The sequence below is a fragment of the Carassius auratus genome, chromosome 15, assembly GCF_003368295.1.
Source record: "Carassius auratus strain Wakin chromosome 15, ASM336829v1, whole genome shotgun sequence".
Classification (NCBI taxonomy): domain Eukaryota; kingdom Metazoa; phylum Chordata; class Actinopteri; order Cypriniformes; family Cyprinidae; genus Carassius; species Carassius auratus.
In genome coordinates, this window is record NC_039257.1 from 909,314 (window position 1) to 923,892 (window position 14,579).

The following is a 14,579-nucleotide window of genomic DNA, read 5'->3' on the forward strand; positions in this document are numbered from 1 at the left end:
AGTGTGTGAGTCTGTGTGCACGAGAGTGAGTCTGTGTGCACGAGAGTTAGTCTGTGTGAGTCTGTGTGCACGAGAGTTAGTCTGTGTGAGTGTGTGAGTCTGTGTGCACGAGAGTGAGTCTGTGTGCACGAGAGTTAGTCTGTGTGAGTCTGTGAGTCTGTGTGCACGAGAGTGAGTCTGTGTGCACGAGAGTTAGTCCTGTGTGAGTCTGTGAGTCTGTGTGCACGAGAGTGAGTCTGTGTGCATGAGAGTTAGTCTGTGTGAGTGTGTGAGTCTGTGTGCACGAGAGTGAGTCTGTGTGCACGAGAGTTAGTCTGTGTGAGTCTGTGAGTCTGTGTGCACGAGAGTGAGTCTGTGTGCATGAGAGTTAGTCTGTGTGAGTCTGTGTGCACGAGAGTTAGTCTGTGTGCACGAGAGTTAGTCTGTGTGAGTGTGTGAGTCTGTGTGCACGAGAGTGAGTCTGTGTGCACGAGAGTTAGTCTGTGTGAGTCTGTGAGTCTGTGTGCACGAGAGTGAGTCTGTGTGCATGAGAGTTAGTCTGTGTGCATGAGAGTTAGTCTGTGTGAGTCTGTGTGCACGAGAGTTAGTCTGTGTGAGTCTGTGAGTCTGTGTGCACGAGAGTGAGTCTGTGTGCATGAGAGTTAGTCTGTGTGAGTCTGTGAGTCTGTGTGCACGAGAGTGAGTCTGTGTGAGTCTGTGTGCACGAGAGTTAGTCTGTGTGAGTCTGTGTGCACGAGAGTGAGTCTGTGTGAGTGTGCGAAAGTGAGTCTATAGCCCTATTCGGACGGGACTGGTTTTAAAGGGGGGTGGTTAGAGAAATCTGCGTTTCACAGACGTACTTGGTGATTTTAATCCCGTCCGAATCTGCCACGTCTGTGTTTTTCTCACACAACCTCTGTGATAATTCCAGAGCAAATTACCTACCGTTTTTCAGCAAACTCAGTGATCCTCTGAGAAAACTAATCCCGTCCGAATGCGAATGTCTGTGATTGCCGGTGATATTTTATTTCACAACGCGTTTCCTTGTGTGTTTTGGCCAACGTGAATTACCGTAGATGCTCTTACCGGGCGGATGTTTGATATATTTGCTTAGCGGCAAATAAATAAGAATAAAAAAATAATACAAATAATAAAATCAAGAGCAACATCGCGCAAACTGTTAATACCGGCCATTGTAATATCAGCATCAGGTAAGATTACTCACGTTCATTTATGTACTCAGTTACATAATATTTTAATTACATTTAATAATAAAAAGGAAAACAAGTTACACTAAAGGAACCACACATTAACATGGTTTTGCTATACTAGCCATTTAGTATTTATTATGTAATAATACTAAGGCAATAATTCTGAATGAATGCAATGCACGCATACAGAGCGCGTGATCTCTGTGACGCCCAGATGCACAAATCGGACCCTCCCACCTCTGTAATAAACACGGAGATACTAGTCCCGTCCGAATTGGTACATGAAAATCACAGACGTTAGGTGGTAAGAATCGAAACTCAAAACGTAGTTTAGAAAACTAGTCCCGTCCGAATAGTGCTTATGTGAGTGTGCAAGAGTGTGTGCTTGATTGTGAGATTTGTGAGCATGCGAGAGTAAGCGTGAATGTTTGTACCTGTGGACATGAAAAACGGAATCCGGAACTTTCCACTGAGGACTCGAGCACGGAGGTTCTGTAAAGTGCTTCCATCAAACGGTAAGGCGCCACAGACCAGAACATACAACACCACACCCAAACTCTACAGAGAGAGAGAGAGAGAGAGAGTTTTTCCACACACTCATGCTCAGTACTGGAGCTGATCACATGATCTGTGTCCCGCAGCACACTGAAGAGGTTCACTGCATGTGTGCTTCTGCTGTATCTCAAAATCTGCACACGACAGCTGGAATAAAACTGAATCTAGAGCTGCATTTACTGACAGAGGAGTAGGCGGGTCCCTCACCATTGTCCATGATGCTTAAGCATTAACACATGTAACGTCTAAGTGAAATGTGCATTTAAATAATGTGTATATTTGAATACTACAATATAATTTATTCAAAATAAGTCACACTGTCAGCTCAGCTCTAGTATGTGTTATCAGCGCTCTGTTTCCACCAGTGATCCTGTGGTGCCCGCCACAATATCAAAACTGACTGCCACAAATATATTTTCCAAAAGGCTATGACTCCATTGAATAAACCGCACTGCACATTTTTTAATCGAAAACCCGGTGTGGGTGTTTTTATATCACTGTATTTCTGAAGGAAACCGTCTGTCTTCAGAAAGTTTTGAATGTCATTTTCATCTCATCTTGCATGTAATGTCTGATAAAGCTGTGTTTGTGAGCAGAGCACTTCTTTGTGTACAGCGGTTACCAGGGAAACCTCAATCTCTACCACTCCAACAGCCTCCTGCTGGCAGAGAATTAATTTGCAGATATATGCCCCCACAATTAGTGAAAGTCTGTGGGAAACAATGTTACCCATATGTCCACTTTAGGTCCATCGTACTCTTTCCCCTCGAAGAGTTCGGGTGCGGCGTACGGAGGACTGCCACACCACGTCTTCAGCAGCTGTCCTCGAGAAAACAGATTACTGAAGCCGAAATCTGAGGAGACAGAGAGACGGCCAGGTTCAACACACTACATAAACAGCGACACACACACACTCTTACTCACTTTTACTCACACTCTCTCACTCACACACACACACACATACGTATCATAGTGAGTCTGTCTGTACGAGTAAGTGTGCGAGAGTGAGTCTGCAAGTGTGCAAGAGTGAGCTTGTGAGTGAGTCTGTGTGTACCTGTGTGTGTGTGTGTGTTTGAGAGTGAGTCTGCAAGTGTGTGAGAGCAAGTCTTTGAGTCTGTGTGTGTACGAGAGAGTCTGTAAGTGTGCGAGAGTGAGTTTATGAGTGAGTCTGTGTGTATGAATGTGAGTGTATGTGAATGTGCAAGAGTGAGTGTGCGAGAGTAAGTCTGTATGTGCGAGAGTGAGTCTAAGTGTGCGAGTGTGAGTCTAAGTGTGCGAGTGTGAATCTGTGTATGAGAGTGAGTCTGTGAGTGAGTCTGTGTATGAGTGTGAGTCTGTGAGTGTGCGAGAGTGAGTCTGTGTCTGCAAGAGTGAGTCTAAGTGTGCGAGTGTGAGTAAGTGTGCGAGTGTGAATCTGTGTATGAGAGTGAGTCTGTGAGTGAGTCTGTGAGTGTGCGAGAGTAAGTCTGTATGTGCGAGAGTGAGTCTAAGTGTGCGAGTGTGAGTCTAAGTGTGCGAGTGTGAATCTGTGTATGAGAGTGAGTCTGTGAGTGTGCGAGAGTGAGTCTGTATGTGCGAGAGTGAGTCTAAGTGTGCGAGTGTGAGTCTAAGTGTGCGAGTGTGAATCTGTGTATGAGAGTGAGTCTGTGAGTGAGTCTGTGTATGAGTGTGAGTCTGTGAGTGTGCGAGAGTGAGTCTGTATGTGCGAGAGTGAGTCTAAGTGTGCGAGTGTGAGTCTAAGTGTGCGAGTGTGAATCTGTGTATGAGAGTGAGTCTGTGAGTGAGTCTGTGTATGAGTGTGAGTCTGTGAGTGTGCGAGAGTAAGTCTGTATGTGCGAGAGTGAGTCTAAGTGTGCGAGTGTGAGTCTAAGTGTGCGAGTGTGAATCTGTGTATGAGAGTGAGTCTGTGAGTGAGTCTGTGTATGAGTGTGAGTCTGTGAGTGTGCGAGAGTGAGTCTGTGTCTGCAAGAGTGAGTCTAAGTGTGCGAGTGTGAGTAAGTGTGCGAGTGTGAGTCTGTACGAGAGTGAGTCTGTGAGTGAGATGGTGTGTATGAGAGTGAGTCTGTGTGAGTGTGCGAGAGTGAGTCTTAGTGTGCGAGTGTGAATCTAAGTGTGCGAGTGTGAGTCTGTGTACGAGAGTGAGTCTGTGTATGTGTGTGAGTCTGTGAGTGTGCAAGAGTAAGTTTGCAGGTGTGCGAGAGTGAGTGTGAGTGAGTCTGTGTGTACGAGAGTGAGTGAGTAACACAAAAAGACACACACACACACAAATTATTTTACGTACACACACACCTGCGATCTTGATGTTGAGATTGTGGTCCAGCAGCAGGTTTTCTGCCTTCAGGTCTCTGTGGACGATGTTCCTGCAGTGACAGAAATAAACCGCCGCTACGATCTGCTTGAATTTCCGCCGCGCGTCTTTCTCCGCCATCCGTCCGTGAGCCACGAGGTGATCTGAGACACACACAGGAGGAGAAACACCTCAGAGACGTTCAACACTGTTCTGGTGAACTGATTCTTCTGAAGTCCTGTCTCACCGAAGATCTCTCCTCCGCTGGCGTACTCGGTCACCAGATAGATCAGCCGCTCCGTCTCCATCACCTGCACACACACACAGACTCAGCCAATCACACTCAACCGAACACCAACCACAGACCAATCAGCTGCGAGCGTGAGGGAGGGGGCGGGACCTGGTACAGACGGATGATGTGAGGATGTCGCAGCATCTTCATGATCTGAACCTCCCGGAAGATCTTCTTCAGATTCTCATCGTCCAGCTGAGTCTTATCCACGATCTTTATCGCAACCTGAGAGACAGATCACAACAATATCAGCATAAACGTAACGCTAATGTACTTCATTAGCATAAATAGGCTGTTTACAGCTACCAAGCAACATTATGATCAAAAAGCATATATGAATGAATTCATGTTAAATTCAACAGATGTGCAGATATGAGTGTGTGAAATCAGATGGGTGGATTGTGTTTTATGTCTAATCAGATGGAGAAGAAGCAGACAGCAGCGACTGTTCCAGTAACACTGACGCACACCGAGTGTGTGTGTATGTGTGTGTGTGTGTATTTTAAGCATGTGCTTCTATTAATATCACTGGATCCGATCCAGCTACAGTGATGCAATCAGACTCCAGCTGACCCTGTGCGTCCTGAAAACATCTGGACACACACACACACACACACACACACACACACACACACACACACACTGATCGCAGCAGTGGAGAACAGCAAGTTCTTGCTCATGCAAATGGGTCCAAAATGAGGAAACCAGCAGCAGCAACACAAACATCACAGACACACAAAAACCATCTAATAGTGTGTGTGTGTGTTAGAGAGTGTCATTTAACAGTATGAATGTCGTTTATTTATCCACTGCATTATACACAATCACACTTCAACAGACAATTACATCATATATAAAACACACTGTACACAATTATTGTGAACATATAAGGTTTTCTTCAAAAAACAATTATTTTATAATCATCACGCAAAGTTTTCACAGAATCAAACTGAAGGCATGTTTACACAGCACAGTTTTCAATTAAAAATGAAAAACTTTTTAAGGATTTTGGACATTCATTCAAACACTGATGTTCTTTTATAAAACAGATTTCAAAGCAGTCTCTCTTCACAAAAGCCTAAAAAAAAAAATTCACACAGATCCGTGTAAACAGGGATTATTTTGAAAATTCTTTGTTGTCGTACAAAATCTTTCAAAAACACACATTTTTTTTTCTGTTTTGTAGCACGTTGTTATTGTATTAATCCCCAAAGCTCGAAGTATTCTTCACATTTTATGCGTACTTGAGGAACAGCGTACAGTGCACGTGAAGCCAATGTCGTCATCAGAAAAGTACTGGTTCCACCCGATTTTTGTAACATTGCGTTCTTTGTACGTGCAAGTCGCACATGTGCACTGAAGTAATTCTGCAGTAATCAGATTATCCACAAGGTGGCAACACTATCCTGGGCCTTGTTTCACAGTAGAAAATTAAACTACAGAACAAGAACAACATCAAAAAAGTTGAAATTGCAACAACAACAGATGCTCATAATGAAGTGCTTGTGAACGAGAGGGTATGAGACAGCTCAGCTTCGTTTCAAAAGAGTTAAAAAATATTTGTTATCAGTCTCTGGACAAGGATGACACTTTTAAGAGCATGTGTCGTCCACCCGCATTCACACATAACATCAAATGAAGTGTATTTTGAAAGGATAAGCATTCGACTGTAAGAAAAAGGAAAGGATACTGAAATACGGTCAAACAAACCATTGATGGAGTGATCGGAAACACTTCACAATGAGATCATTAATGCACAAACTAACAACGAGCAATATTTTTGTTACAGCATTTCCCAATCTTTTGTAATGTTAATAATAATACAACTTTACATTTTTATCTCATATCTAATTTGAATTTTAAATACTGTACTTGTAAATGTTGAAATTAGATTAATAAATGTTTCAGAAGTATTTATCACTGCAGAGTTACTGACAGATCAGTCTCTCACATCACATTCAAAACCATGCGTTACTACAAAAGAGCAGCTCGCGAGCCTTACACACACACACACACACTTACACACTCTCACAAACACACACACACACACACACACACACACGCTCACACACACTCACTATCCGAGTGGACGGGACAGAGAAAGGAAGCACAGGAACATGATTCAGCATGCAGCACACAGGGATTATTGGTGTGTGTGTGTGTGTGTGTTGTGCTGAGTAAGCGCCTGTTTCCTGCACACAGAAGAAGCCAGCAGAGAGAATCACACACACACACACTGGTGTGCACCGCTGCATGTTTGCACCGCAGACGCTTCGCTCTGACGTCAGTGTGACACACTCAACACCTCAGAATATCATCAAAACACACACACACACACACACACTCTCACACGAGACGGTATCAGCAGAAACTCTCATCTCAGAGAGCAGCACACACTCATCTCAGCATCAAACTCTCAGCGCTTTATTTATGTCATGACAGTTCAGCACATTTAACCCCAAACTTCATGACTGTCTCTTTTTATTTTTATTAATGCACTATAGTAGTTAGAAGTTATTTTTTACATTATATATATTTTAATTGTGAAATATTATACATCATGTTACTCTACTGTTCACATGTGTGTTCAGTAGGTTTTTTAAAGAAATGAATACTTTAATTCGTCAAGCATGCATTAACCTGATCATTTATAATGTTACAGATTTCTGCTTTAAATAAATGATGTTCTTTTGAACTTAAATATTGATCTGTGAATCATGAAAAATTAAATAAATCACAGTTTCCACAAAAATATTATGTGTTCAACATTGATAATAATCAGAAATGTTTCTTGAGCAGTAAATCATCATATTATTCTGATTTCTGAAGATCATGTGACACTGAAGACTGGAGGAATGATGCTGAAAATACAGCGGAGCATCACAGAAATACATTACACTTTAACACAGATTCACACAGAAAATTACTTTTTACACTGTAATAATATTAAACAGTTTTTACTGTACTTTGGATCATATAAATGCATTCTTGTTGAGCAGAAGAGACTTGAACACAGTGTGTTCACTGCACTGTCACTGAATAATTACTCCTTAATGATGATCAGCGTTATTAATCACGAGAATCACACGAACTCAGATCTTCATGATGCATTACAGTAATCAGAATGAAGATTTGATTTGCATTACACTAATGAAATATTAGAGGAGAAAGTGCTTAACTGTCATTATTCCAACAATGCCAAAAAACATATTTATATTGTTTTTCATTTCATTTGAGAGGAAAAATAAGCTGGTCATGTTCAAGAAAGTACTATAACTGACCATCACACACACACACACACACACACACACACACACACACACACAGAGAACACCTGTTATCTGACATCAGCCTGGGATTAAGACACGGACACAGAGAGAGAGAGAGAGAGAGAGAGAGAGAGAGAGAGAGAGAGAGAGAGAGAGAGAGAGAGAGAGAGAGATTCAGGTCTCAGCATGTTAATTGGCTTACACAGCTGAGCATCTGAGCACACACACGTCACTGCTGAACACACACACACACACACACAGTACTATACTGTAATCACACCGAATTATATCTATAATTTAGGTATAAATTTCCTTCCTTGATTCACGTTGTTCACTCACTTGTAGGAGTAAAAAGGATCGTAGTTGATCGTTTGCACTTGTTTCTAAGTCTTGTTGATTTGAACATCAAGCGTTTTAAAACATTTGCGTACATTCACAGCTGCGCGCACTCATTCCCAGCTCATTCTTTTCAGACAATTTGCGTACACAGCATTGATTCCTCTTTCGCGTATTCTTGCTTCTAAATGAACACATAAACAAAATGATCTCAAAATAACTGTCTCAGCAAGAAATTTCATAAACACAGTCGGTTGTGTCTAAAGTGAACGTAAACAGTGCGAGAAAGAAATCTCCCCGTGCATCATTATACTGGAATCTGTTCATTCAGTCTTAAAGGGGCAGCAGCCTATTACACACCTGCTGCTCCAGAAGCGCCCCCTGCTGTCAGAGAGAGACAACTGCGTCTCATTCACAAAGATCCAATCAGACCATTCTGTTCTTACTTCAAACTTTGACATTACACAATCTATAATTTATTATACAAGTTATACAACAATATATCAATCTAAATAACGTATTTAGCATCTTTGTTTGGATTACAATGCAGTGGTTGCTTATGATTTAAAATGAAAAAAATAAAAAAACATATCCAAAGCATTAGTCTGTTAATATGAAGAGATTTATTTGTATTATGTATTTATTTCATTTGGGATTTGTTTTAAAATTTCAGGTTAGTTTTATCATTTGACATTTCAATTACACAAAGGAATGTGAAGCATTTTGTCTGGGAAATAATAAAAGGCCAAAAAAACGATCCACAATCTGTTACTCAAAATGTGATATGATAATGCAATATGAAAAGCGATCCCTGAAGTTTTTAATCATGATTCACATTTCATATTCAGGTTTGAATTTTGTGTATGAACTGTGAATTATGAGGTGTGTGTGTATACAGTGAGTCAAATGTGTGTAAATCATTCATAAACCCATTCATGTGCTAAGTGCTGCACTGAAAATTATCTACAAAAGATTTACTAATTATTTACATTTGAAAATTTTTTGTTTACAAGATAAATAAACACGTAGGCTGAACAAGAGACCAATGTTCTAGATGAGGTTTCGGCTCTGTGTGCCCACATTTTAAAACTATAAATATTTGACACTTGTAACTAGCATCCCACTGTTTTCTGCAGTGAACATTTACTGCTGCAGTGCATTGTGGGAAACGGCTGTGGAGTGAAACATCACACACACACACACACACACACACACACAGAACTCAACACGCTCAGGTTTCAGAGGACACTGATATCTAGAGATCAGTGTGGCTGATATTACATAACGCTATTGTTGAGATGATGTGAAAGATATTAACGCACAATATTAACTCTGAACCAGTGTGTGTCCACTGACATCAGCAGATTTAACAACCACACACGGCTAATCAAACACACAGCGTTATCAGCCGAGGACAACAACCCAAACCAGTGCGTTTCTCACATTCACAACGCATGCATTCAGTGTGTGACGCTGTGTTATCGGCTCAGTCCGCTCGAGTGTGTGTGTTTCACACTGAGCTTCATGAGGAACACAAGCCCTGTGCTGACGTCCCGCTCTGTCCCCGGCCGATCAGAGCCGTTAAGATGAGTTAAACTGGAGGAATCCTGACCCTGACCTGCAGTGATCCGGGACAAACCAGGACACACACACACTCGTACCACACAGCACTCACATCACTCCAGTAAACGAGAGATCTGACCCCAAACACACACAGAAGATCCAGCATGAGTGGAGCACACAGCTGCCCACATGACACCTACACTGTACAAAACACACACACGAACAAAGATCAGCACTAAACACTCCAGATTATAATAAACACATCAAACATCTTCACAGGAGTGAGAATCATCACTGATCAGACACACAAACCCTAACACGCTAGCCCTCTCTGTTAGGGGCTGCACGATAAATCACAATCGCGATGAGACAGAAGCTGATCGTCGTGCGTGTCTTTCAGTAAACCTCCATCTGAAGGCACCTCGCAGAAGAACCTCAGGAATCCCTACTGCACCAGCTGAATATAACAGAAGATTAAACTGCTTTCATTGATCCAAAGTTCTTATTATATTTATTATGAAAATATTAATTAATAATGGAATGCCTTTTATCACTGCTTAGAATACTATGAAATTATATAGCATGCCTTATTCTGTGTGAGAAGCCCACATCATCTCTCAGAAGGATTCACTACACAGAGTTCACTGAGAAGCTACGCAAACAACTTTCATTAATTTCATTTTTCTTAGATTCCATAATCGTTCTATTATATCATCTGCAATTTTTTTTACGTAGCTTCTCAGTGAATTTGTGTAAATGCTGCTTCATCTGAAAGCATGTGATTGAGATTAACTACTGATCACAGAACCACTTGTACTGACGAGACGTGTATAACGATCTCACTCAATATATCCGTCTATCCCTCTCTGTCGATACATTTTCCGTCTATCCCTCTCTGTCGATACATTTATCCATCTATCCCTTGTGGTCGATACATTTATCCGTCTAGACCACTCTGTCGATACACTTATCCGTCTAGACCACTCTGTCGATACACTTTTCCGTCTATCCCTCTCTGTCGATACATTTATCCGTCTAGACCACTCTGTCGATACATTTATCCGTCTAGACCACTCTGTCGATACATTTATCCGTCTAGACCACTCTGTCGATACATTTATCCGTCTAGACCACTCTGTCGATACATTTATCCGTCTAGACCACTCTGTCGATACACTTTTCCGTCTAGACCACTCTGTCGATACATTTATCCGTCTATCCCTCTCTGTCGATACATTTATCCGTCTAGACCACTCTGTCGATACATTTATCCGTCTAGACCACTCTGTCGATACACTTATCCGTCTATCCCTCTGTCGATACATTTATCCGTCTATCCCTCTCTGTCGATACACTTTTCCGTCTAGACCACTCTGTCGATACATTTATCCGTCTAGACCACTCTGTCGATACATTTATCCATCTATCCATCACTGTCAATACATTTATCTGTCTATCCCTTGTGTCAATACATTTATCCGTCTATCCCTTGTGTCAATACATTTATCCGTCTATCCCTCTCTGTCGATACATTTATCCGTCTATCCCTCTCTGTCGATACATTTATCCGTCTATCCCTCTCTGTCGATACACTTTTCCGTCTAGACCACTCTGTCGATACATTTATCCGTCTAGACCACTCTGTCGATACATTGATCCGTCTATCCCTCTCTGTCGATACATTTATCCGTCTATCCCTCTCTGTCGATACATTTATCCGTCTATCCCACTCTGTCGATACATTTATCCGTCTACACCACTCTGTCGATACACTTTTCCGTCTAGACCACTCTGTCGATACACTTTTCCGTCTAGACCACTCTGTCGATACATTTATCCGTCTATCCCTCTCTGTCGATACATTTATCCGTCTAGACCACTCTGTCGATACATTTATCCGTCTATCCCTCTCTGTCGATACATTTATCCGTCTATCCCACTCTGTCGATACATTTATCCGTCTAGACCACTCTGTCGATACATTTATCCGTCTACACCACTCTGTCGATACACTTTTCCGTCTAGACCACTCTGTCGATACACTTTTCCGTCTAGACCACTCTGTCGATACATTTATCCGTCTATCCCTCTCTGTCGATACATTTATCCGTCTATCCCACTCTGTCGATACATTTATCCGTCTAGACCACTCTGTCGATACATTTATCCGTCTAGACCACTCTGTCGATACACTTTTCCGTCTAGACCACTCTGTCGATACATTTATCCGTCTAGACCACTCTGTCGATACATTGATCCGTCTATCCCTCTCTGTCGATACATTTATCCGTCTATCCCTCTCTGTCGATACATTTATCCGTCTATCCCACTCTGTCGATACATTTATCCGTCTACACCACTCTGTCGATACACTTTTCCGTCTAGACCACTCTGTCGATACACTTTTCCGTCTAGACCACTCTGTCGATACATTTATCCGTCTATCCCTCTCTGTCGATACATTTATCCGTCTAGACCACTCTGTCGATACATTTATCCGTCTATCCCTCTCTGTCGATACATTTATCCGTCTATCCCACTCTGTCGATACATTTATCCGTCTAGACCACTCTGTCGATACATTTATCCGTCTACACCACTCTGTCGATACACTTTTCCGTCTAGACCACTCTGTCGATACACTTTTCCGTCTAGACCACTCTGTCGATACATTTATCCGTCTAGACCACTCTGTCGATACACTTATCCGTCTATCCCTCTGTCGATACATTTATCCGTCTATCCCTCTCTGTCGATACATTTATCCGTCTAGACCACTCTGTCGATACACTTATCCGTCTATCCCACTCTGTCGATACACTTATCCGTCTATCCCACTCTGTCGATACATTTATCCGTCTAGACCATTCTGTCGATACATTTATCCGTCTATCCCTCTCTGTCGATACATTTATCCGTCTATCCCACTCTGTCGATACATTTATCCGTCTATCCCACTCTGTCGATACATTTATCCGTCTAGACCACTCTGTCGATACATTTATCCGTCTATCCCACTCTGTCGATACATTTATCCGTCTAGACCACTCTGTCGATACATTTATCCGTCTATCCCTCTCTGTCGATACATTTATCCGTCTATCCCACTCTGTCGATACATTTATCCGTCTAGACGACTCTGTCGATACATTTATCTGTCTATCCCTCTGTTGATACATTTATCCGTCTATCCCAATCAGTCAATAAATGTATCTGTCTATTCCTCTCTGTCAATAAATTTATCTGTCTAGACCTCTATGGCTACATTTACATTCAAACCAAATAATCCATTTGTAATCAATCGTTCAATCGGACTGAAAAGCCTAGTAGTCCCGTTAATCAGTCCAACCGAGCTCGATCGGAATGAAATTTGCGATGGGATGGAAGGGGTGGTTTATTACTCTTCTAATATGATTGAGAGTGTATGTAAACACTCATTCGGATTGAACCACGAAACTGAAAGGACTGCGCATGTGCAACGAGGCAGAAATAACGTAATGATGTATGAAGTGGAATGAGAGACTCCTCCTTTTGAATAAAGTGTACAACTCTCTTTTCACTCAGCAACTGTGAAGTGGAGCAGAACACTCAAGATACTCATCCACTGGATTTTTTGCACAATAAATATGAGCAGCACAGCTTATATGTAAACTGATTAATATTAATTCTGCTATTAAAAATAAAGAGAGACCATGTAGGAGAGTGGTTATTATGTGCAAACAGTGATGAATTCTATATTTGTGCAGTGTGCGAATGTGAAAACTTGCACATCAACCCAATCACTTTATTTAGCGTTCATGTAAACACTACAATCAGATTCATCAATCGGAATTAATTCAGTCCGATTTAACCAAAAATTGTGCATGTAAACGTAACCTATGTGTATACATTTATGTGTCTAGACCTGTCTATTGATAAACGGCTGTTTTCCTGGATGCATTCAAGGCAGGAATTTTAAAGCGGACGACAGCAGCATCTTTATTCACGGCATTTACAAACATCAACACCGGTGAATGACAACAAGCACCATGATCTGAGCTGGTCTTGCTGTGTGTTTTTTGGTTTTGTGATAGAAGAACATGGCTTTGTTTAAATGCCGGTTAGCCAGTGTTTCGTATGCGTTTGCCCGATCAGCGTACACTTACGTCACTGGTCTGTCCCATAGAACTGTTTTAGACCCTACACTGAAGTAGGAGCTAATTTAGTTCCCCGAAACAGTTCCTAGAACTAAAACCGTTCCTAGTTCCTGCGATGCGAATACACATAAAAAAATGGGTACTTCTGCCAATAGTTCTAGGAATTATGAAAGGTTCCTCCGTTGCGGAACCCCCTTACACATTAATCTGTCTACCCCTGTCTGTCTATACCAGTGCTTCCCAAACCTGACCCCCTATCCACCTGACTGTAGAGACTGGGTGTGTCTGATTGGGGAGACCCCTGGGGTCCTCCAGGACAGGTTTGGGAAACACTGTTTTATACATTTATGTCCGTTCCTCTGTCGATACATATCTGTCTATCCCTCCATGCCTACACATGTATCTGTCTATACCGCCGTCGACACATTTGTCTGTTCCTCTCTGATACAAATATATATCCATCTCTCCAGGTCTATACATTCATCTGTCTATTCCTCTCTGTTAGGGACATTTCTCTTCTTGTTAATCTTAATATCCCTCTTTTTGTCTATCTATCCCTCTCTATCTCTCTCCTCCCACAGCAGCATCACTGCTGCAATAATGCTACATGGATTATAGTTAACCAACCCACATTTATACACACACACACAATCTACACGCGTATACAATCCATAAGCAACGCAACACACGCGCGCGCGCGCAACCATACACAATTTTCACAGAGGCGCGCGCGCACGCGCTCGAACGAGGAGCGAGCGCAGGCCGCAGCGATGTGTGTGTATATGTTAGTGTGTGTGTGTATGTATGTATGAGAGTGAGAGATCGCGGCGCGTCTGACGCAGCGTCGCTAGCGTCGCTCACCTTGGCTCTGGTGATCATGTGCGTGGCGAGTTTGACTACGGCGAAGTTGCCCTTCCCGATGGTCCGCTCCATCTCGTAGTATCCGACGCG

At 42.2% G+C, this 14,579-nt stretch overlaps 2 protein-coding genes across 5 annotated transcripts in view; both read right to left on the reverse strand.

Moving 5' to 3' along the window:
• LOC113114647 (serine/threonine-protein kinase SIK3 homolog) overlaps positions 1-14,573 on the reverse strand; it is a 33,419-nt gene extending 18,846 nt beyond the window's left edge. For all 3 annotated transcript variants that reach the window (XM_026281551.1, XM_026281552.1, XM_026281550.1), the window contains exons 1-6: positions 14,490-14,573; positions 4,433-4,549; positions 4,280-4,343; positions 4,035-4,196; positions 2,475-2,599; positions 1,625-1,748 (exon numbers count right to left, since the gene is read on the reverse strand). In XM_026281551.1, coding sequence (XP_026137336.1) covers positions 1,625-1,748; positions 2,475-2,599; positions 4,035-4,196; positions 4,280-4,343; positions 4,433-4,549; positions 14,490-14,561 — 664 coding nt within the window. In that variant the 5' untranslated portion in view covers positions 14,562-14,573. The remainder of the gene's footprint in view (positions 1-1,624; positions 1,749-2,474; positions 2,600-4,034; positions 4,197-4,279; positions 4,344-4,432; positions 4,550-14,489) is intronic.
• Positions 1-14,579, reverse strand: part of LOC113114651 (leucine-rich repeat and fibronectin type III domain-containing protein 1-like) — a 680,315-nt gene that overhangs the window by 115,092 nt on the left and 550,644 nt on the right. The window lies entirely within an intron of this gene.